The sequence below is a fragment of the Phasianus colchicus genome, chromosome 11, assembly GCF_987193195.1.
Source record: "Phasianus colchicus chromosome 11, bPhaCol1.hap1.1, whole genome shotgun sequence".
NCBI classification, from domain to species: domain Eukaryota; kingdom Metazoa; phylum Chordata; class Aves; order Galliformes; family Phasianidae; genus Phasianus; species Phasianus colchicus.
This window is the reverse complement of record NC_143446.1, coordinates 7986813-8013866: the sequence shown is the minus strand read 5'-3', so window position 1 is coordinate 8013866 and position 27054 is coordinate 7986813. Positions and strand designations below refer to the sequence as shown.

Below are 27054 nucleotides of genomic sequence, written 5' to 3'. Positions count from 1 at the left end.
TTTATTTCAATAGAATTAAATAGAAAAGAGCTTACTGGGCACTCCTGATACAAGCCGGAGAGGTCGCAATACACGAAAGGCTCTTAGGGCTTTGACATCAAAGCCTCCAGGTTTGCCACCTGAGTGGCTGCCACCTTCTGTTTCTTTGGTTAATTGTTCCAATATTACACTAAATAATCTAGAAAATGAGATGAAGGGTAAAGTCGTCACCATCCATTTGCCACGCAATCAAATGTATTAGGAAATTACTTGAACTGCAGATAACTCTGCAAAGCCATCCAGATTTCAAAGTGAAAGGAATATTGACGTATTAAATCATGACAGGAAGAGTTAGGAATTGCAAGTGCTAATCCCTTCTGAGAGTGACAATCACACAGTCTCCAATAAATTAGCATCCTACTTGTACACACCCTGTGGCTATTTTTAAACAAATGAAGATAAATGAAGCTACTTTGCCATTTCTCCTTGTTCAAACGTTTTCACTGTGAAGTTTGGAGAAGTTGCCTTCTCTTTAAAATACGAAATAGATAATCACAAGAAACCATCTGTTTTAATTTTAGTGGGATATGTGAACTCCAAGTGACTTCAATATGCTAAATACAGTCAGCAAAAGCTGAATATATTAAAAAATAATTTGAGGCCAAAATTTAATAACACAGAAAAAGATTTGTTTCTTATTCATAATAACCTTGAGTATAAAAATATTCCCAGATGACTCATTTGTTATATTGTATTTTTTCACTGCAGAAATGAGCTAGTAATTCATTAGAAGAGTTTGGAAGACAAGGTTTTATTTTTCCCTCCCACTTCCAGCAGAAATTCATACTCATGCAAGTGTCTGAAATGCAAAGTAAACTTAGACCTATTTTGGTTTCAATCTGAACTTGAGATGCATTACTTTCTAGACAAAATTCTGGACCATGAAAACCATAATAATCCTTTGCACAGTCTGTAGTCCAAATAGTTGCAAAACTGCACTTCTCCTGAAAAGATTATCAAGCCAATATTCTTGCAATCCTAAAATATTTCACATTTGCAAAGGGCTCCTGAAATGTGTAGGTTTTTGGCTTCATCAAAAGAAATTTTCACAACTCTGGTTCACAGTGCTGAAGGATAGTTGCTGTAAGTCATATAATGCCCAAAGTAGAATCTTGAAAACTTTTTCCTCCCCCAGTCAGCAATCAACCTGTATCAGTTAATTCCCATCCCTGGTCTACTTCATTGAAAGAAAGCCAGACACAAAGCGCATCACGCAGCTCTTAGAATGAACAGCAACCCACCTTCTGTAACACCTTGAGAAATCCACACAGTATTTCAGATCCTGATTCATCGTCATAATTTAAATGAAGCATAATTCTAAGAAAATGAGCCACCTCAATGATTTCAGCTAGACTACTTGTGCTCCAAAGACAAGGTGGTTAAACAGACTTCTGAATAAAACCCCAATTTAAGAGAAGCTGCTTTCAAGCCTGCCAATCAGTACATTATTCAGAAAATTTAAAAGGCTGCAGGCATAAGAAAGCACTATAAAAGCACAATGAAAGCTTTCTCTGTTAGACCCTTATTATCTCACTTAAATCAACAGAAATTGCATGACAAAGAATGCAGACAAGTAGTAGAGTACTCAGAAGGTAATTCCTACTCTGGTTTCAAAGAGGAGTGACAAGGACAGGATTAATAGTAGCCATCTACACTTCTGCCATTTTATGTCCATTATCTAAAGCCATTAAGGTATAAAAAACATACAAATTCTTATTATTCTTAAAATTGACATTTATCCTCCTGTACAGTTTATCAAAAGTTTAAATGCTGAATTTTATGTTGGGGAAAAAGCCTATGCGCATGTTTCTCCTTTCCCGGTAGAGATTTCTTTTGGCATAGTTAAGATTTATGCATTTGGACTGATTTAATCTGTGCTGAAAAAGCACACAAAGCAAATTTCATCCAATATGTTGACTAGAGGACAGCATGGCAGCCCTTTCAAAGCTATTAAAATACCTAATGAAATTGCATGGTGATGCTAGTCAAATAGAACCAGATCCAGAAGTGATTCCATATCCATCTTGAGTTACATATACGAATCAACTTCCCAATAGGCTTTTCTCTTAAGTATTAATTAGATAAATGGATTCATTCTTGTTTCCTTACTTACGTGCATGGTGTTTTTTCTTGGGTTTTGCATTGTTGTTTTTTTTAACAAAGAGAGCAAAAACAAATTGTGTGTTACTGAAAGGCAATAATTCCATGAAGATGACAACTGATGGCAACATACATAGTAATTTACACCTCAAAACTTCTGGGTTTGATCTAGAACTTAAATCACAGTGTGATATTTTAGTTATTTCATAAGATGTCGTCCTTTTTTTTTTTTTTTCCATATTTTTTATGGACACTGCGAATATCTGACCTAATCAGATTTAGCCTCCAATAGTGAGCATTTTATGAGTTAATGGAAAAAGTTTTAGTTCTCATGTATTTAGGACAGAGCCAAAGATAGAGGTCATGTTAATTAGACTGCTCCAGGCTTACTGTGGCTCCATGGTCATTTGACAACAGAGAAAAGGTCTGTTCAAGTGAGCCTGGCAAGAGAACAGAGCTTTTATCTCTGATAGCCTCCATACCTACCCACCAAGCTTCCCCTTCAGGCACAGAGGCCAATCTGTTGAGAATGACCTAGCCTGATGAAGGATCTATTTATATACAAATTTTAGCCCTCAATGAAAATTTCTTTCTGGCCCATGCAACTGGCCCAAATACAATCTTCTCAGTAATTTTTTCCTATCTCAGAATCAAATAGTTATAAATTGGTTATTAACACATTCAGAATACTTCCCCATATTCAATAATGCTTTATCACAAATTCCTTTACTTTGCATCTTCCCCCTTAATGCAGTGGCATGAGTAAAAGCAGAATACTCTTGAACTCCAGGGCTTTTTCAATTACAGAGAACTTGATATAGTTTGAACTTCCATACCAAGTTCTTCTTTGCAAGCCAGCCACAATCTACAAGGTTATATGGAATAACGTTCTCCATAGGCTATATCAATTTAAAAAGATTAGTAAAAAATCTGCAATACTGGAAATTCCCTTTTTCAATAACCACTTTCCAGGGGACATTCAACTCTCCACTCTTTGGTAACCTGCACAAGGCTTGAGTAGTAACTTGTCAGAGGAGGGAAACAAACAAACAAGAGCTTCTTGATACAGCAACAGGCAAGACAACCAAGGAACATGTCTTGTCAAATTGTTTGGCAGAACACAGACATCCCTATGAACTTCTAGAGTATAGCTGATGGTGCAATACAGCCCACACCAGTGAAAACTTTTGATTTTATACTGAATTCTTTATTCTTCTCAGTCAATGCTTTTACTCCAGAGGAATAAATGTCAAGCTCAGGCCCTTACACACAGCCAAACAGATTTATATCTAGTTCACTGTAAAGAACACATGAAAACCTTTTTACAATGGAATATGAGTTACTTACCCTACTACTACTATTACAAAATCCAATAAATTCCATCCATTTCTAACATACGCATTGGGGTGTAATAATAATCCATATGCTATAATCTTCAAAAATGTTTCAACTGTAAAAATTATCAGGAAGGCATATTCTACTTTTTCCTGTAAAAAATAAAGAAAAAGTACAATGAAAGACAATGCAATTTAACAGCTCTTTTACTATTTAAAATTCACAGTAAGAGGGTAAGTTGTACTGATCTGGATTAAGGAGAAACAGTACTTCCTGTCAGTTTATTTTATGGATTTTAATTGCATAGCATTTAATGTTAGCTGTACAAGGTTGTAATTACACAATTGCATGAGAATTTTCTTTTTTTTTTTTTTTTTTTTTGCATTGCATTGCATGAGAAAAAAAGGCTCCAACACTGAAATACTCTGTCTTTGCTTAAGCAAATAGTCCCATCCAGATCAGTAGGATTCATTACACTCATCAAAACCAGAAAATGGTGTAGAATAGGATCCTTGAAATATCATTAAAAAGTATGCAGAGCTATACTAACTTAACTATTCTCTACATCAGCTTTTAATTACAACACACTGAATTCTGTCTATTAAAGGAGTTTGAGACAGTGTCATAATGCACTAATGAGCTTTGAAAAGTCATTATGAGTGTGGTCTTAATTTAATTCCACAGTCATCTTGACATGGAAGTTTATACTGACTTATTCTTCCTTGCATATCACGAGATTTGCTTTAAGTCATCCTAATATGCTTGAAGAAATTTTCATTTCATATACCATCACCCCGTATCATTGAAGCTCCAATTCACATGTTTCAATACTTTATTAAAAGCACTATTATTACCCTGTATCTTCATTTTGCCAGAATTCATATTTTAAACCAACATAAATGTTGAATCTCTTTTCATAGGCAACGGATAATAATTTTTTGTGTCTTCTTTGTCTTCTGAAAGCACAGTTGATTTGGATAAGTTGTAGAAATCGCAGCTATCAGAACAGATCAATTAACACATTTATTCTTTTTACCTTCGGAAATCACCATTTCATTCCTTTGTATAATACTTGCTTTCTTATCTGACATTATGCAAATATTAGAACCATGAATACAAGACACAGAATGATTCATTTTTTTTAAAACTTCTTCAGGCACTTACGGATGTTGTTCACTGTTATCATACACAACGTTAATTATACGGACTGTAATTGCTCAGTAAAGATTACAGTCAGAAAACAAGGACTACAGAGCTTCACCCAAGGCAGCATCACCCCAACTACATTGTTTTGCGTGAGTTCTCCTCCCCCAGTGACAGATGGACATCCTTCAACTCCCCACCACATTCTCCTGTTATTTTTCCCAACACCATTTTCAAAATTGCTTCTTCCACTTACTGATTTCTCACTGATAAACTGGAACAATGACATGGTAACAAGATTCAAGTGATGTCAGAGAGTTATAAATGCTCTGTGAACGAATAGCCATTATATTTGTTTGATCAGAGAGCACAACAAAGGTTACAGTAACATGAATTATGAGTGCTCCTGAGAACAATACTGCAAAAATGCTGAAATCCAGCCAATCTCTACCATGTATACATTCCATAATAACAGCTATTTCGGTCTCCCTACATACAAGTCTCTAACTTGGGTATAAAAAGATAAATAATTTAAGACAACATAAGGAAGACAAAAATATTAGGTTGGCATTTGCTATGGGCAAAATACATATCAGTAGCCAGAATAGTAAAAGAAAACGTGAAACAAAAGAGAGGAACCTTCATATATGCAAATGTCAACAACTCGTTAACATGAAAGGAAAGCAGGACTGGCTTGACATGAGCCAGCAGTGTGTTCCTGCAGCCCAGAAGGTCAACAGTATCCTGGGCTGCATCAACAGAGGGGTGGCAGCAGGGAGAGAGGGATCTGTCACCCTCATGACTGCCCTCATGAGACCACACCACACTAAGCCCAGCTGTAGGTCCCCCAGCACAAGAAGGATATGGAGATGGCAGAGTGAGCCAGAGGAGGGCTGTAAGGTTGACTGGAGGGCTGGAGCAATTTTCATGTGAAAAAAGATTGAGGGAGGTGGGTTTGTTTAGCTGGGAGAAGAAAAGAATCCCCAGAGATCTCGTCGTGGCCTTCCAGTATTTGAAGGGAGTTTACAAGCAGGTTGGGGACTTGTTACACAAGCTGATAGTAATAGGACAGGGGAAAATGGTTTTAAATTAGAAGAGGAGAGAGTTAGGTTAGATATCAGGAAATTTTCTATTCAGGATGAGGCACAGGCTTCCAGTACCAGCTGTGGATGCCCCATCTCTGGAGCTGTTCAAGGCCAGGTTGTACAGAGCCCTGGGCAGTCTGATCTGGTGGGTGGCAACCAGCCCACAGCAAGAGGGTGATGATCTAGATGTTTGAGGTCCCTTCCAACTCAAGGCATTCTATGATTCTGTGATCAGATTTCTGGGCAGTTATGCCCACTGAGATGTTACTACAGGCAAAGATGTAATATAATCCCACCATAATCCTACCAGACTCTTTTCTGAAAAGCATCTTTGCCTCTTCCTGCTCATCCTCACAGAAAGTTTTAATGCTCTACAGCTATTTGGGCTAGGCACCAACCCTTGTCCCAGTGTAACTTGCTTAATGGTAAGATACTCCTGCTGTTCGTTTGAATGCTACTCTTCACATCTAACTCTATCCTACTATTTAACCCCCATCTTTCAAAGTACATTGGTCTTCTTCCTGTTGATTTTCTTTTCTTCCTAAGGAAGCAGGACTGTTTCCTATTAATCAGTACTGCAAAAATCCTATTCAAGAAATATATGATCTAGAGTAAGCACTTTTTAAACCAAGTACAGATAGCTCTTACTGTTATGAGCTTTTTACTTCTGGTTAATAGATCAGGGAGAAAAATAATACACAGTTTCAGTGCAATTATAGTGAAGTTGTCTTTCAAGCAAGACTGAAAATAATAATATAATTATAATAAGAACAAGCATTTGGGGGCAGTCAAGACATGAAAAAATCACATTTTAGCACCATTATGAACCACTTTTGTTATCAATACATAGAATTTGGGGAATATACATTTTTGGGATTCACAATGACTATTTTTCAATTTTACAAATCTTACTCTAGCCTGTAGGCCTAAAGATGATTTATTTTTTTTTTTTAAATAAGTAGTGTTTTCCAAGTGTGCTCTCCTTGGTCTAGAATCAACATAATGGGATCCTACTCCTCCTATCCTGCCTTCTTTTGGAAAAATGCTCTAAGATGAAAGATGGTTTAGTGAGATGGTGGTGATGGGTTGATGGTTGGACTTGTAGATCTTCCAACTTTAACAATTCTATAATTCTACAAAAAATACAAGCAGTGCGTGACAAAGATAAGCACTGGGTACTGACCCACTGAAGATCAGTATCAGTTGGCATTCATTAAAAAGAAGACAGGCACTACGATGGCTATTCCAAAGTAAGCTAGAACTCTGAATGGGTAATAACACAGCTGGTAAATTTGCTTTTATGAGGCATTATGGTAAGTTTTCACTGTTAGTCATTTTGGTTTTACTGTTTCAGATTTGCAGTCTCATGCAATGTATACAGAATACGGAGAAGTGCTAGAAAAGGGATAGACAATCCTAACACAAAAAGAAAGAATGAAAAATAAATATACACTGGCACATACACTGGCATTCTGTTCCCTGAATTCACAAGAGAGCTCCACATAATGCTAAACTAGTGGGGATCAAGGCAACAGGATGTCCACACAGCTGCACAGCAGGGTGAGTTCCGCACTCAGAGCATTCTGAATTGCAGAGCATGAAGCAATCTGAGAAGGCTCTGCATGTCAAAGCAAAGGGACTTTAAGAAACCTTTACAGCTGGACCAACAGAAACCTCATGAATTTCAAAAAGGAAAAATGTGAAGTTCTGTAGCTCGGATAGAATAATCCCACACATCAAGACAGGTTGAGAAAGAACCTGAAAATCACACTGGAAACCACATTAAATGTGCTGGTTTTAAATAAGACAAATTGCATACTGAGCTGCATTAGGAATTCCTGAACACAGCCAGGAAACTGTGGGAAATTACTATCCCAACTCTACATGCTGCTGAGGCTGTGCAACAACTACAGTTTGGGGCCCCTCAGTTCAAAAAGAACATTGATAAAGTGCAAATTCCAGTGAAGGAAAGATCATTTCTGCATCAAAAAGAAGGCTAATAAATGTTTAACAGTGGGCAACAACTACTTGAAGGGGAGTTACAAAGATGATGAAGCCAAATACGAAGTAGCAGCAGATGGTAAAACATGGGAAAAGAGCCACAAGCTCCAAGTTTGAAATTAAGAAAGACTTCTCTACCAATATGGCAATGTAACACCCAAAGAGGTGGCTTCAAGGCAAGAAGTTTTGAAGATGCAGCTATACAACAGCACAGCTGATCTAACTGCATACTGGCAACTGTCCTGTTAAGAGCTGAAGTTCTAGATAATCCACAGAAGTTCTTCCCAGTTCATACTTCTATTATTTTAATCTATTTCAAATAATTCTTACATGAGCACAAAGAAAGGTACAGATAGAACTAGGACAAGTATGACTACCTACATCCACCCCATATGTAAAAGCCCCTGCAGTTTGCATAGTGTTCAACATCGTGGGAGAAGTTTTCTTGCAGTTCTGTGGAAGAATAGAAATGCACGCCCAGTTACAGGGTTTGCCCCAGGATATGTATATTCATAATGGATACAAGACAGAACTGGAGATGATGCCATTAACTGAGTCAGTGGCACAAAGAATGGATGCTTTTTAACAGAATAGCCAGTGGGCATTTCAAGAGAAACAGTTTCTTGAAAAACTTGAGAAAATATAAGGAACTCATTAGTATACACCTACTACTACAGAACTCTATTACTCTCAACACTATGTTTCTTTCCTCCTTTTTCCTTTTTCTCGTCTTTTCATTTTCCTCTCTTCCTCCACACTCTTGCACATTCACTCTTTTTCTTTTCTTTTTCTTTCCTTTTTTTAGAATACACTTTGTATCTTCCACAGTGGCCAGAGGAGCAATTTGGCCCAGTATTTAACAACAGTACCCAAAGTACGGGCTGTGCTTTCCTTCCACTCTGTTGTTCAGTAAGTGGGCAGCCAACAGATGTTCTAACACAAAGCTGACAACCTGGTCACCCTCAGGAAGGTACTGGCAGTCCCTCCTTGCATTCCTGTAGCCTTCTGCCCATCTCTAGGTACATCAATCCTTCCTCTGCAGCCTACACACATCTCTGGCCACACATCACCAGGCACACCCAGAGCTTAAGCAAGCATTAATCAAGAACAAATGAAGTTTAACTATCCCATTTTCAGCATTACTGGAACGGCTGAAGGAATAGTTTTGCTATGCAGAACTAAGGCAGCAAGTGATGATTTAAGGATCCAGACAGAAGGTAGCAGTTTTAAAAGAGGAACACATTTCCTATTTTTCTCTATAGCGAGGAAACCTCCATGCGCATTTTTATTTTATTCATATTATTTGGGATCTGTGAGTAATTTATTCCTTTAAAAATGGAAGTAGGAATGCTAAGACATAAGACAACTGAACTTAAATAAGGACATACGTGTGCCTGAGTCCCTGAAGAACATCTGCATTGAAAAGACCATTTCATTCTAGAAACCATACAGATTAAATTAGAAATTATACATAATTATGAACATGGCATTCTACTATGGCATTTATTCTATACAGCGTCACAAAAGTAGCAGATTAAAAAGTGATAGCTGTAATTCTTGAGATGACAGGAAGCACCAAAATCTGGCTGTTTCTAAGGATCTGTGATGCTGCACAGATTAACAGTAGCTGGTTCACAGATTTGCTTCCACACAGAACCAGGCCCTCTCTCCTTACCGCAGGCTGATTCCTGCAAGGCTGTCTCACACTTTTGTTAATGTTGCTCAAATCCACTAAGACTCAGTAATCTTTTTAAGAACTTGTGATGCAACAACAACACTGATTAGTTCCATTGCCCTTCTTGTCATGCAAGGCACCAACAAGCTCCATGCTAAGATAAATCATTCAGTACAAAATAAAGGCTACCCGTATTCACTGAGTTTCAGGGAAGTTGTTGGAACATTTTCTCAGCGAAGAAATGTGTTTGCTTTTTTATTTTAAGCAAACCAGCTTAGCAGAAACCCTGTTGCTCAGGAAGAATTTTTTTTTTCCCACCCTTGCCAGATGGTGTACATTAGTCATAATTTATTATCTTCATATTTTCAGAATCTCCGAAAGAAACAGGCAAAGCTACTGCTACATATTTTAACACGACACGCTGCAACTCAGCACAGAACTTAAGACATCACAAGAAAACTGCTTAAAAATAAAGTCCATGGTTTGCAAATATGTTAAGACATCAAGTTACATAATTAAGAGATTTCTTATTAATTCCTATTCCCTGGACATTGAAAATTTCATAAAGTCTTAACTTTGGAAACATTTTTGCGCCCATAGTAACATGCATCTATCAGAATAAAAACTCCTTATCAAATGAATTGACTCAATTTAAGTAAAGTAACTCAACTGATCAGTATTCTGCAGTTCAGTCATACAGAAAGCAGAAAATCTTTTTTCTTTATCTGGGGATTAATAATCAATTGTGCTATTAATTAAGCTGTGCGATCAATACCTTGACAACATACAAAGCCATTCATGCTTTTAAAAAACAGCCATTTTTCCAAATTCTGCTATAGGAAAGCAGAGCATTTATAAGAAGGCATAGAAGTAAATGTTCAGAATTTCTTAACACAATACTTTCATTTTACACTTAAAATATCTAGTTTCCCCTTAAAACTATTTGTAAGCTCTACCACACTAAAAATTGAAAGATAAATAAATAGTTTACTCCCATACGCAGGAGTTGTCTTTTCTCTGATTTTGAAAATGCTGTATCAGTTTCCCAAGATGGAAAATGAAAGAACAAACATGAAATCTGTGTATTAGCCAATAGAGAAAAACACTAAAGCTTTCCTTGTCTGTAACATTAAAGTTGATGAAATGATGTACTTCCCACTTTAGATGTGTAAATTACGTCCCCCTCATTGGAAGAATTAGAATTCTGTATCACTTAAGAACTGATTGATAATTAGTGGGTTAACTATATCTTCATCTCTGTAATGGCAAGCAAGGGAGGGAAGGCTTGAAAAACAATTTTTAAGGATTTGCATTCTGATCAATCCAATTAAACTGTGCTGTGTCTTCCTGACCAGTCCTGGTTTACCCGAGGGAATACCACTATCATACTTAACTATGTCAGATGTCTGAATTCCTACTCTTGTAAGTACAGCCTCTACTTTGACAGAGGAGTTCAGCAGCAAGTAATTTAAAAAAAAAAAAAAAAAAAAAAAAAAAGGAACTTCAGAAAATGTAATTGTAATTAATTAATTACCCATTATTACACTTGTTTAATACAGAGAGGAACCAGTAGGCATTGTTTTCAAGGACACATGATGCTCCATTTACACAGAACGATTTCATGTTTATGTGTGACCAGCAGTGGTTCCTGACCTTAAATCACTCCCAGGACATCCTCATCCCCTCATCTCACATCTCAGGAGGACAAAAGTTTAAACAGACCTCAGGACCTCAGTTTTCCGAGGCCTAGGATTCTCATGTGAAACAGGATTTGGCTTGTGCAGCCAGCACACCTTAATTGAGTAGTAGTTGTCTTCCTTACACAGTAACTCCTGAATATTTCTATGCAGAAGGCACTCCGTATAGAAATATATGCTAAAGAAAAAACCTCTTATAAAGGTGTGGAAAATGACCTGAGATTTTTTTTTTCCACAATTCAAAAGGTAGTAGTGGAAAAAGTACTGAGGTGGATAATTCACTTCTGAATACTAATCTGTAGTATGTTTTTATGCATTCAGAAGTTTACCTAGGGAAAATCTGAGAATACATGTCCTAACCTTTGTAATACTAGCCAGTGGTCAGAATCCAAGTAAATTCTTTAATTTACATAAACAACTACTACAAATATCAGAAATTTAGCTTCTGCCACAGTTGCAAAAGTCTGTAGGAATAAAAATGAAATGAATGCATTGGGCTTAGAAGCAGAATCCAGGGCAACTCTGTGCAGGAACTTGGCATAAACCTCAGAAATATCTCAAGCCTTTGAAGGCACTTTATAGGACACCATTGTAACACCAGAGATCCACATAGTCTGAGGCTTTTACTGCTAATACATCTAATAGCAAGGTTGATATTTAAGAGTCAATACCAAATGCAAATTCTATATTTAGGAGGTACTGCTGACAGTAAGTAGTTGCTGCACTGTAAGCATTTTAAACCAATTTTATATAAATCTGAAGGGGTTCCTGTTCCTAATAGCACTGTCAAATGACAAATCTCATTCACAGCAATAACACCGTTTCCAGAGAGAATGCAAAATGCTTTCATCTCATCTGAACTGTGAATTCACCATCTTTTGGTACAGTCACAATTAGCAGATACCCTCTCTAATCTCAAGCAGGCATGCGTGCTTGTAAGAAAAGTGCATAATAGTACATCTCAGAAATACTGGGTACAGCAGGTGAAGAAAATGGATGTGTAAGCTATATGCTGAAGTGTAATTAAGCTCAAGTGCAAGTTTCTTCAACTCCCTTTTCAACCAATGTCATTTGAAGCAGCATTTGAATAACTTAAGCCACCAAGATATTATCTCAATTTTCAAAGACAGTTTTGGGTAGCACAAATGCCCATGCTTTCAGCTGAAAGATTCTGGCAGCCACAGATAGATGACTAAACAGATCACGTTTAACACTAATTACTTTTTTTCCATTATTTCTTGTAGACACTTCCCCTAAATGCGCTGCAAATCTGTGTTTCACTCTTGAGTGTGATCACTTCTCACACACATGTTTTTTCCACTTTACCTTGTGGAATTACGGAGACAGAGTTGCACACCTCAGTTCTACAAACTATCCTCGGTACAGTCAGAAAAATGTTGCATCCAGATGACAAATTTTCCTACTGATATCAGGCATCTGTATCTATTTTTGTACACTCTGTACAAAGTTTTTGTGCATTCTGTATGTTACTACACATCACTGCCACTCCTTTACATAATCTGGTAAATACAGTTTTTCTAATTCATCTTGTTCTAAAGGAACCAGGTAAATGGCATGATTTTGTAAAAGTGCTCATGACTGACTAAATCCAATTTACTATCGACTGAAAAATTATCAAAAAAGGAACTCTTAAGAAAAAAAAAGCATTTAATGCTGAAAAGGAAAACTTGAGTTGTTCTGAGTAGAGTATTTGGGGATTTGAAACAATCACCTAGCAAGAATTATATTGCTATAAGGTGTAAATTGCAAGCTGTATAGCTGCTAATAAGTAGTGATGTGGAATATTCAAACGTAAACTCCAAGTTAATATTGAACACAATGTGCCACAGAATCTGAAATACGCAAGAGAAAGCAGGCCAAGCAAGCAATAAAGCATATAACTGGAATACAATCCAAATTACTTGAGTATATTTCTGCTGTCCTCTTATTTAATTGATGATATTCAAGAAAATAAGCAAAGTAAGGAAAATCAGCGAAGTAAGGATGTAGAAGAGAATAGGCATGCACTCTGCCAAATGTTCTGAGAGTAGTCACAAGCCCATTTTTTTTATGCTTAACTCATTTTTCTTCAATAGATAAGTACCAGAATATTCAATGAAAAAGGAAAAAAAAAAAACAGTTAAAAAAACACTAATTAAATCAATGTAAATTATAATGGTTGCATTGCTGGAGTATTTTATTTCATTCCCAATACTGAAATAAACTAATGACTATCCAAAAAGGTCACCTGACATTGTCTTCAACCAATTCTACTTGTGTATTGTCTCTAATGCTCTCTTCCCTTCCCTAATTTTCACAGTGGGAAAGCAGTGCTCCCCAAAGGCCCTTCAACAAGTATGTGACTTACTGTTAGCACTTTCATTTCTCTTTTTTGGATAATTAAAAAAGCAAATTACTTCAGGCTTTTTTTCATAAGCAAGCAGTAGGATGGTATTTCTTTTATGAACGTTGAAGGAAGATGATTCAAATTTCAAACATTGTATCCAAACCCCAAATCCTCACAGTGTCTGGATGGAGCCTAAGCCTACACGCAGAAATATTTCAAGGAATAGTAGTTCACTGTTTACCATCTTTTTCCCTTGTTGTCCTTCTCACTTTCTTTTCCCCTCCCCAACAAGAATCTTCAAGGACCTCTGTCCACAAGATGTATTTTGTTTTCATTTTTTCTTTCCTCTGCATGATTTGAAACTGAGTGGAGGAATAAAGCAGGAGATACCACAGAATCAATTATTAAAAAATCAGTTAGGAAGTACTCCGGGATTTGAGATACCGGGATAATACTGTTAAGAAACCTGATAAGATAAAGAAACACCTATTTTGGTTTTGTTTTTTATATAATGTTTCCTAACATCAGACCATCACTAGAGTTTCATACGAAACATACTGAATACAACAAACAAGGTGGATATGACACTTGTATACTGAGGAGTATGATAGGTAAATAACATACAAGTTCCATTGCAAAACACTGGCTTTCTGGCAGTTACACACAACGTGCTCTATAATCTCTTAGGAATTATTTTTCTTCTAGAAAGAATTTAAACAATTAGATATCCATTAATTCATGTATATTTGTTAGTAGGCAATATGCATTACTGTGCTATAAAAATAATTGTCATATTAAGACCGCTTTACTTATGAGCAGACAGTATGCCAGAACACTGGAAAGCTAACTATAAAAACATCAACAGCAACAGTGCTAATAAAATAAACTTTGAACTGTAGGAGAGTGCAGCACAGAACAGTCCTTGCAGACACTGTCCAGAACAAAGACGTGAAGAACAAAAACAACAATTTATCCAAACTGACAGATGAATGATCTGCAACTCCCACAACAATGTGGAAGTGCAACTTTACCCTTGATTGTCTCAGTTTGCTGAACAAGTTGTTTCTGAACAGGATGGTATTTTCCTGCAGCAACATTAGGCAGGGCAATTCCCATTTTGTGTAGAAGGTAATTAAATATTTGGATAACAACGAAAGGAGAGACCTCTATAATTCTTTCAACTGGAACAGAAGGTTCAATGAGCACAAGAACTGCATATTTTTAATGAATCATACTTGTGAGGGTCAGATTGTTCTGGCTGTTTCATAATCAAGAAAATACAGATTTCTAGAAATACTGTGGTTGATAGGAGAATTGCCATCTTCTGCCATAATGCTGCTCAATGGAAATCCTGTGCTCCCTAATAGGCTGTACATACTTTGCAAGTGTACAGCAAAAGGAAAAGAGTTAAGATGTGGAATAGTTTCCTGTATACTTTAAGGATCTCAAAGGAAAAAAAAAAAAAAAAAAAAAAAACGGACATCTAAATCATCAATTTGTACTCAGTTCAGTTCACAAACAAGATCAGAGTGACGAACACATTTCCATTTCAGCCTTGCTCAGGTAGGGATATTGGTCCCCTCTTCTGAAAATTCATTTTAAAATTAAACATTACAATAGCTAGGTTCTGGTAAATGGCACTATGGTGGAGACTTGCTCTTTATTTTAACCTGTATGTCTTGATAGAAAAATGTTAGATAGAATGTATATATATAATATATAGATTTTTCTTGATAGAAAAACAGAAATAACAGTAAACACACTACTTTAGAAAGAAGTAAACACCAGGAATGTTACCTGCAGTCATTGCTGAAATATCAGGAATATTCAAGGCAATAAAAACTAAACTGAAAGAAATTGAGTAAAGTTTAAAAAGTATTTATTTGTTCCTCATTTGCTATCTAATTCACCTTCCAATCCAAACAAAAAAGATTTCCGATGATCCCAAATATTCTTTTTAAACTATTCAAAGGCAGTATATTAGACTTGGTATAAAATAACTACATCATTTCCTGTGATCTACAGATCAAACCTTGGTGATAAAAACCTTCAACTTCTAATAGAAAGGAAAATATGCATCTGCCTGCCCTGAAGCCAAATTTCTTTCTTCTCTACAGATGAATCAGTTTTCCTTCTATCCTTTGGAATGCTACTAACATTAGTTAGTGCCTCTCCAGTGACTGCTGCAATTACAGCTCCAGATTCTGCAGATGACTATGCTTATTTGTTTTTTTTAATCATCTAGCTAGCCTTAACATTAAAGGCAGTAAGCAGTGCTCAGAAAATCTCAAACACTTCTAAGAGTATCCCTGCAATTTCAAGATTATATCAAAAGAATTCCTTCCTTTCTTTCCTGTGCCATTTGGCAGCCCAGGAGATGTACTTAGGTTTTGAGTTTCTTATTTCATTTTCCACTTATCCACACAGAACAGTCTTTACCAGAAAGATTATGTTCTGGTTTTTATTATTCTCATCTCAGCTCCACCTTTTTTCTTTTCTTTTCTTTTTTCTTATTTTGGAGATCAGTTTTGATTTCTGCTGTCTTGTAACAAGACATTAGTAACTACTCTGACATGGTTTCCAGTTCACTGTCACTGTAAGAGAGTTTGAACATACCAACACTTGCTTTTTCCCCATCTGATGTAAAGTGTCACAGTTTGTGCAACTTTCTGCCATCCATTCACAGCAAGATAGACCCTAACACATATTTACAGTTGTGGTCTCAAAAGTAACTACATGGAACAAGAGTTGTTAACTTCCCTTCTGAAAAATTTTCAACTTTTCCCTCCTAGAAAATTGTATTTATGTCTGCCAAAACCACTCCCAAGTAGGTGAGGGAAACCTATTGTTTTTACTAATACAAATCACAGTTCATCTGAATTCTACTCACAGAAATCCAACAACACCCCTTTGCTCAAGATGTTAACGTGCAGTCAGCCCTGTATTTTCCATATTTTCTCATACTTTAGTAATGTAAAAATAAAAATGTTTTCAGTAGGAATTCCCTCAAAGCTCGGCTAATTTAATCTCATACATTCTATGGAAACATGCTCATAAATTCATATTAGACATTATGTGTTTATATCTCTATGACAGAACCTGATGGTTCTAGGAATGACTCAGTCTACATGGCCCACATCAAGAGACTCCATCCAGACTTTGCCATTTTGCCGAGGAAGAGTTGGTAGGTGGTGTGTACATCCAAAAAATCAAAATCTATGCATTACAACTAAAACTGGGCAGGTACCACTAATTGACTTAAGTGAGAATTAATTACATGAAAACAGAAGAAAGGAAATTAGAAGGAGTTGGTTGCTCATTTTAAGAATACACAAACTTAAACATACTGATGATTAGGCATGTTATGACACCTGTGCTGATGGGGCTGTGTTAACTAAAGCTAAAAGTTTGATGTTTTAAAGCTTCTGTTTGGTTTGATGGCATGAAATACCATCATCCATTGGAAACCAAGCAGGAGAACTACTGAATTATTAATACTGTTCATTGCCTTCAGATGAAATAAAGAATTCATATTGTAAGCCTAGGGTATCACCTGTTAACCCAAAAAGCGATATACATTCTTTGTGCAGGTAGAATATTAGGTTTGAGCCACAAAGTCTCTTTCTGTGACATTTTTTTTCACCTACTGTAAGTTTTTCATGTTTTCTCTCCTATATTAAAGTGCTTACAACAGGGGAGAAACATTATAACGGCAGTGAATTCTTCTGTTATACAAACACACAATAAAAATAAGAATCTTCATTACCTCTCATTAAGCTGAGTGTCTAAGTAAGGGCGTTTCACAGTCAGAAAAGCTGAACTGATAATGCCAGAACTCCAACTGTTTTAGGGATTTAGAGAAAGCACTTAACACTTTATAATTTTAAGTTTTAGTAAGTATAACAACTAAGATGCAAATATTTGCTTCTTAATGGCCTAGAAAAATGCTGGGATAAAGAAATAAGGTTATACTATATACTGATCACTGAAATAGGTATTTGACACATTTAAAAGTATTTTCACAAGCCAGTACTACAACATATAATAGCCAGTGTCATTATTGGAAAAACTCAGGTTTGAAACAGTTAACATGGGATGAAGACAAATTTGCTCCGCATGGCATTAAATCAGACTCACTTTAGTACAGGCAAATGCCATTTTCTCTTTTTCTAATGGTCAATTTTACATAGCAAGCCTTTTGGCATCTAATTCTGCAGCTGAAACCAATGCATTGAATTTGGAAGGAGCTGAGGGTCTTTGCAGAAAAGACACCCAATACTCTGCAAGATTAAGTCCTCAAACAGGAACAAAATGCTTTAATTAAAGCTATTTCTTTAGCTCAGTGTTATTTCTAACTTATGAATTGCCAAAGGCATTGTTTTACTCATGTTTCGATGGAATACTTAGCACAGCGTGAAATAGATGGCATCTCCTCTGTAGCAAAAAGTGAAAGGTTGACTTTATCCTAGGGCATCTTTTATTTTCTGTGAAAGCTTAGAGGTATAAACTGAAGCATGATAATTAAACCTTGAAGAAAAACATAGTGACGTTATAACAACTGTTTTCGTGCAATGTGATATATTCTGTAGTGATATTTTAGTTTTCAAGATTAACTTGATAATTCTATTAATTTTAAATGCAACATATTCAATGGGACATGCTGATAGCCAGCAAATCTTACTTAAAACTCCATGTAAAGGTGAAGGTTACTATTAACAAAAAAAAAAAAAAGGATATTTCATCTAATTCTTTTTCTTTAATAATTTTCAGTATTCACGTTTATTATACATGCCATATTGAAAAGGTATTTTTCATATTCTCCAGCACCCAAGGCAATGAAAATAACAAATGATGTAACAGAAGAGTGTAAAACCTGAGGCAGTAATACATCACCACCAAAATCTGCTGGTCTTGTTTAAGTGATGTACACATTTGCACTCCAAAGTTTTGCTGTTTTTTCCTTTGGTAAAAGCTATCAAGGCAGCAATCTCCTACTGAGGTGTGTCAGAACTAATGCAGCTGAATGTAGTTCACCGTAATTGAAAGTAATTCATGCTGTCACATTTACTGTAACGAGAGGTCACATCTCGAGGGCCATAAATGTTGTTCACATTAATCGTAACTGACACCTTCCTCCTCCTTCAGGGAAATTCAGCCATATTACATGGCTTAGTTCACATTCTTTTTAGGCATCTGAACTTCTTGATGTTTGCTGGGAGGAGGGAAGGTTGCCATTTGGTTTGAGGGGAAGCTGATTTTTTGTTTGTTTAGAAAAATAAGCAACAAATTATGCTTTGTACATTAGCAGAGTCACCTTATACAGCAGAACATAATAAATACAATTGTATCATTCTTAAAAAAATCCCACAGATTGCTAAAAATTACAATATAAAATTGTGTATTCTGGGAGCATAACCAGTCCCTAAATTATATACACATACCGTGTTCAAAAGCAATAATTAAGAATAAAACATACCACACAACCATACCGAGTGATCTGCATGCATTAACCTTTTACTATTAATGAAAGACAGTACAATTTTAGAATCCTAAGGGCACACAGTAAGCAATATATTTATTTTTGAGCATTAAAATCTGTATTGAGCATGTCTGGGATCAGCACCTTGACATATTTCAATCCCAGTATTTATATTATGATACCATTTCCTTTCTGAAATATTAACTACTCCCTTCCTTTTTTACAGCACATCAGACTAAACTTTTGGTTTCCCATTTGATAGTGCTACGTGATTGGAAAAAGCTCTTGAAAGCACAGACTACATGTACTCCATGTATAATTAATACAGTTTACAGAAAGTGACAAGCTTTTAATCTGTGCACTTAATTTATCCTGGGAACAGAGTTAAACTGTTCAAGTTGCCAAAGAAATAAAAAGGGCATGCAGAAATGCACTGGAAATAGTAGGATGTGCTTGCTGACCACAGAATAACCTTTGTTTTTTCATTTTATTTTTGTAACAGCATATGGTAAAGAGCTGAAAATATAATAAAGAACCTTTTCCCTCCAATATTTGTTATTCATTAATAATTAGTAGGAAACATTTTACAGCACTGTTTCTGTTGCTATTTTTACAGGGGTTTTTTGTTGGTTTTTGTTGTTGTTGTTTTACAGTATTTGATATATTTCACTGGAGCAGAAACTCCAAGTGACATCATTTAATTTTCATGAGGTGTACTGCAATTGTCTCATTTTCTAAACAGCAGTTGCTGTAGAACTAAAAAATATTCCTATGACCCCAGCAGAAAACTTGTGCTGAAAGACATGGTCCTGCTCTCTTCAATAAAAAATGGACTCCCCCCAGCTCAAAACAAACAAACAAACCACTATGATTTCAATTGAAATGAGAAGCCTTAGTACAGTTATTCTTGTTATTTTCAATTAATCTCAGCTATCCTTATGCTTTTACCATCACTCGACGCTTCCAAATTAATCTGCATTTTGCTCTGAAATGTGTAAGCACTTCACACTGCCTATTTCCACTGTCACATATTTCTAGGGGGCAGTATCTACAGTACTCTAAGAAAGTTCTTGTGCCAAACACAGAATTAACATGAACATAAATCTGCTTCTCTCTAAGAGGCACTTTCACCCGCACACCTCACTTAATTCCTAATTTCACAGGTTGCCTTTAAATCTCTGTCTACATTGCCAAGATATTTTCCTTTAGGAAAAGAGCTTAAAGAACTATAGTGAAACGAAGAGGGCTGCTCTGAAAGTAATGCTTCCTAATTTATTATGTTTATTATTCCTCCATGCTAAAAAGAATGGCAGCCATTGACATTTTCAACACTTATGGAGACACAGCAGTGGATGTGAGCTCAGTGAGGGGTGAGTGGCTGATTGCAGCAGCAACAGTGGGTCACCTGTGCTGATGCAGATGTTTATGAGCACAGCATGCAGGCTCTTGTTCATCACTGATGAAAATGTGCAGCTAATGATGGTGACTATGCTGAAAAATAATGTTTTGTAGCTGAGAATCTGCTCTCTCAAATAGTGTTATTGTGCTCTTTGTAACAGTTGTGGAAATCAGTAGGAGGCATTACTTCTGGAGAGACCTCTGTATATATTCCAACAAATCATCATTGCTATTACTGTCTCATTAGTACATAACATATATATAATTAAATGCTAACTAATGTGATTTTTACTTTACAAAGACCATCCTTACTGTTTTATTAAATTTAAGCCAAGAAGTAAAAAATGCATTTGAACAATAAAAAGCTTTGTATTATTGAAGAGACTACAGGTATTTGAACCACATGATTTAGTAGCTTAGTACTCTGGGTAGTTCAGCAAGCCAGCACTCACCAGTTCCAAAGGCTCTCCTGAGAAGCAAAGCCATCACCAATTAACAGTCCTTAGTAATTAATCTCAGAATTATAACTTACTATTTTACATGTTTGCAGATGTTCTAAAGCTTATTTTTCTTCAATAGTAGTAAAAAAGAAAATAAGAAGTCTAGTACCTTATTACATTTTAGGATGTACCAAGAGATACTTTATTAACATGTCAACAAACTCATCAGATATGCCTATCTTCTGTTTTACTTCTTGATCCTTCACTGAACTCTCTCCCAGCGCAGCTGGCAGCATTTAGATATGTGAAGTTGTCCCACTTTGGGGGCCCACTCTTCCAAACATGAAAGTCCTCTTCACTCCTTCTGTAAGTTCACTCCTGTAGTTCATCCCACTGGTGCTTAGGAAGCTCTCTACTCTCTAATATACTTTTTCTCAGCCAGTAGATCACCAACTGTTCTTGAGCCGACATTATAGTTTAGCTTAAGCAGCTTTTCTCTCTCCCTCATATTCCCCCCATGAAATTCTCTCTCATTCTTCAATTTTCCCAGCTGAAAAACGTCAAGCTGATACAGTTCACTCTTCCTTCCTAAATCATCCTATTATCTTTTCTCTGCACCTACTTATCGGAATTAATTGATCCACAAGAGGAGGATGAATTTTCCCTCCATCAGAAAGCAATTTTGACAGTTCAGAGTATGCACATAAATCTGTTACGTAATTTAAAAACATACATTTATTTACACGTCTCTATTTCAGTGAATACCTCTAAGCTGCCTGCCTTCAAATCCTTGCTTTACGGCTAGAATTGTCCCCACTTGAACTCTATCAAAGAATCAGCAACTAGTATTTTCAATCACATTTGATCAATATTTTTTTACCCTTGTGACACAACAGATTTACATTTCTGCTAGAGCACCTTAACCATTTTTCCTCTCTATGCAAGCATACAGAGCTTCACAACACTTCACCTGTGGGTGTCCTCGTGTGGGTGTCCTTAAAACATATGTGAATTTTCTTAGAAAAATATTATTCTGTTCACTTTGCCTGAAGCTCTTTTCCCATGTTACATAAGCCTTGATGATGTCTGCACTGTTGTGTAGACATCACGTCTGGAGTTAGACAACAGTCTCTTTTAAGTCAAAAGGAGGAGGATTGAATCCAGAACTTGGAAAGCATCCAGTGACACTTGGTAGTAATAATGCTTTGTTTAGACAAGAGACGTTGGACAAATGCAAAGCTTTCTTACTGCTGTTGCAAAATATGGTTAGATCAGATATTCTGGCAACATCCTTGTCAGTTAGAGACTGTGGTAGCAATAAGAAAAGCACAAAGAACTTAGCCAGGCAATCAGCCCCTAGAATTATTGAAAAATTCCACATTTCTGTAAAAAGGCAGAATGACTTTATTACATTTTCTGTATTAGATACTGATACAGTATTTAAATGCTGTCATTTGCGGTTTTTCTATCTACTGAATGAAATAATTATAGCTTGCTTTCCCAAAAGATTATAAAAGAACTACAGGCAAGGCCATGCTGATACTACTTAGCCAAACCAAGAGAAGATAATTTGAAAATTAGACACAGGTTATTGAAAATATTACCTCACTTTTAACAACCAAGAACCCTGCAGGATTCGGTGTTTTATGCGTCAGTTAGGTTCCAGTTCATTACATAAGGGCAGTGCAAACACGTTATCAAGTGACGGGATTAAGTGCCAAAGAGCAGCGTTCAGATGCCATCCATTCTCCTCTCCAGAAAAGCATATGGATCTCAAGAAAAGCCCAACCTATGATAACACAGCTGAGCTGCCAGGTAACCCAGAGCATTTTCCAGACCCAAACCCACACCCCACACCAGCTGCTGGCTGTATAGAATATTTTGTTAAAAGACCTGAGAAAGTGCATGTCAGGTAAAGCCTGAAGTTAGGCAGCCAAACATTACTGCAGTGATGGCACAACATTAGCACTGAAATTCATTAGATACGCTGTGCTGTCTTCAAGACAGCAACTGATACCAAGCTTGCTTATCACCTTGTGTGTGAAATTCACAAATCCAACAAAATAATCCATGGAAAGTAAGCTGTAAGTGCAGCAAGGGAAGAAAATGCACCATACTTACTTACATGCACTGCATTCTCCCATCTTTCTAACATTACTGACTGTTTGCTCCCAGATAGAGAGGACAGAAAGACTTTGCATTCATTCTGCTCTTTATTACTTCAGATCATCTAACACAACAGATATGCTACCTCTGAACTACTGCTAAACTTTAATCACGTGTAGGTTGCTCTGAAAATAATGCCTACTATTTATTTCCACGGAAATTACAACAGACACAAAGAGCACAATAACATTATTTGACAGAGCAAAATCTCAGCTACAAAACACTACTTTTCAGCAGTCACCACCTTTAGCTGTGCATTTGCAGTAGCTACAGGCAGCAGGCTGCATGGCACACTTGTATACATCCACACCAGCAAAGGTTCTGTGATGTCACTGCTGAAAAGCACCACCTGCCACTTCACTGTGCCAACATGCACTGTTTGGTCTCCAGAAATGTTCTTTGCTCCCAAGCTAGCTAGCTTTACATCTCCCCTTTCTATTCTCTAATAAAACCTCTGAGTGCATTGCATACCAGCTATGACAGCTAGACAGTTTGACAACACAATAAAACCTCATACTGGCTCAAAATAGTCTGATAAATTACAGCTTACTGGCTGCTTAGGGTCTCTATTCCAGTGTCTAAGAATCATGTGGAGAGTACACACTCTCCTCCTACTGCTAACATATAGAGAGCAGTGATGGAACTAAGCCCTGCAAATTAAAAGCAAGAATCTGGCCTGCATGAACAAAGTTTATGTAAGAAAAGATCAGCAGAGGACTGATAAACTTTAAAACAAAACTGAAAAGCAAGTTATAACAGGATATAAACTTTCATACACCAATCACTTATTCAGACTGTTTAGGTTCACGGTGATTTAAAGTGGATTCTTGGAATATTCTTCTGTTGCCTACAATACAATGAACTAGTTCATATGCAGTTCCTAGCATGTGTGCGGCCACACCATAAATAGCTAGATAAACTGCTTAGCTTCAATAGCAAAAAAGCTAATACACACCAACTTTTCCCTTGAGTGGGCTGAGGATGTTATTTTCTATTAGCAAGTATTACTAATATTTGCATATTATAATAGATATTAAAATTTATACAGCAGAATGCCCTGAGTTCTAGATTACATGCCAGGAATCTTGCTGTCCTCATTGCGTGCCCACTTGAAAAATGTCAGTGTATCAATTTTACGAAAATTCGTTCAAGTTCTATAGACGTTATTCTAATATCTGTCTTCAATCCCTTGCCCAACCAGATTAAATTCTAAGTAGATAGAGCAAATGAAGTACTTGAGGTTCACAATGAAACATCAGACAACTTCTATGAAGCCTGTTGGGATAGCATCTTTTTGTAGATAAAGTGCAGTCTGCCTGAAACAATAAATTCACTTTCTATAAAGAATGCAGATGGTCAGATAGCTGTATGATAAATGTACAAACTCCACGTGTAAGATGTAAGCAAGCAGCTATTCTGTTCATGTGATATGAAAGACATTTACCATTTAAAGTTAATTTCAAGAGAATATCTGTTAGTGTGACATCATATGACAAATATTTTACTGTGCTCTTACATTTTTATGCCAGCTTTCTTCAGCTTAGCAACACCAGTGCATTTACAATAAGCCATGAAATCATGCCAACATTTAAAAACGCATGGGGTAAGACTTGATCCCAGAACACCCAAAGGTCAGCTACATAGATAAAACACACATTGAGAAGACAAGGTCCTCAAATTTCTTTTTTGCATCCATTCTAAAATTACGCAATGCAAAAATTAAATTAAAAACAAAAACATCACAACCAAGTACAGCATTACAACTACCAAAATGCTGTATGCCCTGCACCTAACTTCTAGAGATGCCTCAGTATCTTGACAACTGCACTGAATGTTACATTTCTTTCACTGACAGAAGCTATTCCTGAAAGCAAAACCACAGCAATTTGTTGCTAATCAAACTGCCCAACACCAAAATCCAAATGGAAAACCATTTCCCTGCAAAACTCAAAGATGTAGAAGAAAGAAATGAGTTTTACAGCAGTGTTTCAGGGAAGAGGATTGAAACAGATGTCTTAATTCACTAGTTCACAGAACTGTTAGGAATATAGAAATATTCTTTAAGATGTTGCAGCTCTTTTAAATACACTTTTGTTATCACGTTAGAGAATATTTTGCTATCATTTAGCACATATTCATTAAAAATCTCAGAAAACTGCAACTAGAAAGTCTGAGTCAAGAAGTCCCACAGTTTGCTGGAACGTATTTGCCTGATCAACCCTGTGGCCTTCTGTGATGGTATATCTACACCACTAATGGACAAGGGAAGATGGCCACTGACGTCATTTATCTGGACTTCAATAAGGCATTTGACACAGAATCCCACAACATCCTACTCACCAAATTGGAAAGATATGGATTAGATGGGTGGACTGCTCGATGGATGAGGACCTGGCTATGAGGTCATACTCAGAGAGCGAGGGTCAATGGCTCAATGTCTGGATGAAGATCAGTGACAAGGATCAGTTTAGGTTGGATATAAGGAAGAAGTTTTTTACAATAAGGGTGGTGAGACACTGGCACAGGTTGCCCAGAGGGGTGTTGGTGTCCTGTCCCTGGAGACATTTGAGGTCAGGCTGGAGCAGCACCTGATGGAGCTGTAGGTGTCCCTGTTCATTGCAGGTGATTTGGACTAGATGACCTTCAAGGGTCCCTTGCAACACAAACACCTATATTGTACGATTGTATGATTCTATTCTTCTCCTAAATTTCTGCTCAAAGAATTTGAAACTGCAATGAGTCTGAAGGCTGACTGTAAGGTCACAGCATGTTGTGTTCATTTATCCAGTAGTAAAGGTTATGACTCACATCAGACATGTCGGTGACAACATATTTCTTCAATTATTTACAGCACATAATATAGAGTTCATAGAAGTTTTTGACAGCTCCCTAATCCAGAGTAAGACCTAATAGGCCAAAGAGACCACACCTGCCCTGCAGGAAGTCTGTCAATGAAAAGCTGATCTGCTGAAAAAAGATTTAGCAAACTTGAAAGAGCTAAGTGGATTTACATGAGTTCAGAATGCCACACCATGTGCCTATGGCATTTGTATTAGTACTTCCAGCCTCTAAGCCAGACTGAACAGTTTAGTTTTAATGAAGTTTGACCTGAAAGGCAGGTTTCCCACAGTTCTTTGTTCTACATACTGCTGTGGTTTTAGGACTGTTCTGTAACCTTTCTGCAGAATAAGGCATGCAAGGAAGTTCACTGATGAACCATTTTTTCCCCCAATATATATGCTTAGGAAGGCAAAACCATTTTAGCTATAGGAGGAAAACTCTTGGGCGCACATTGCTGCAGTTAATTGGAAGAAGTTGATAAACTGTGCAGAGGGACAGTGCATTGAAGGGTGATGGCAATGCTCAAGCAAACAGTGGAACTGAAAACTGTTCAACAAGTTAAAACCTTACATGTTTTACCTGCCAATAAAAAAAAAAGTGCATGTTTTAGAAGAGTCTAAATAAAAATAATAAAGTGGCACAGGAAGCTAAATGAAGATTTATCATCTAGCAGGAAAATTCTTACAGTATCAAGAGTCAGAGCCTTTCAGTAACGTCAGCAGAGATAGATAAGAAAGCAAAGTTAGCATAATACCAGATTTCTTCTTGCAAGAACTTGAAGAAGGGTCCACAGAAGTTACCAACAGAAGCAATAAAACTTTAAAACCAAGCAGAAACCATTGTTACCTGATTCCTCATATAACAAAAGCATACACTGGTTTTGCCTCTCAGCAGACTGAAGCGATGACTACCAGAAGCTCAGGGAGGCTTTTAATCTTTGATTTATGGCTACAAAACAGACGTACTCAGCTCAGTGAGCACACTTTCCTTCAGGATGAAAAGCACTGCCATTCAATCAATGCAGAGGAAAAAAAAAATCACCTCTGAATGAAGATATCCCCTTTAATAAATTGCAGCTAATAACTCCAGTCTGCCTTCAAAACACCTCTGATGTTCTCTGCTCTTCCTTAGTTGAGACCCTAAGTAAACTTGTTGGAGGAAAACCAGAACACATGAAACCACCTGTAAGCATTTGTAGTGAATACTCAAGCCTTCCTGTCATTCATGGAAGAGCAGGGTCTGAAGCTCTGTCTGGTCTCTGAAAGAACATCATATAGGACTCTAAGATGTCCATTTACCTTGGCCCTG

The 27054-nt window shown here is 36.8% G+C and overlaps 1 protein-coding gene across 8 annotated transcripts in view; it reads right to left on the bottom strand.

Annotated features, from left to right (window-relative positions):
* The window catches only part of CACNA1D (calcium voltage-gated channel subunit alpha1 D), a 170212-nt gene that overhangs the window by 104086 nt on the left and 39072 nt on the right, over positions 1-27054 (bottom strand). For all 8 annotated transcript variants that reach the window (XM_090148162.1, XM_090148157.1, XM_090148156.1 and 5 more), the window contains exons 4-5: positions 3487-3626; positions 36-178 (exon numbers count right to left, since the gene is read on the bottom strand). In XM_090148162.1, the coding sequence (XP_090004288.1) occupies positions 36-178; positions 3487-3626 (283 nt within the window). The remainder of the gene's footprint in view (positions 1-35; positions 179-3486; positions 3627-27054) is intronic.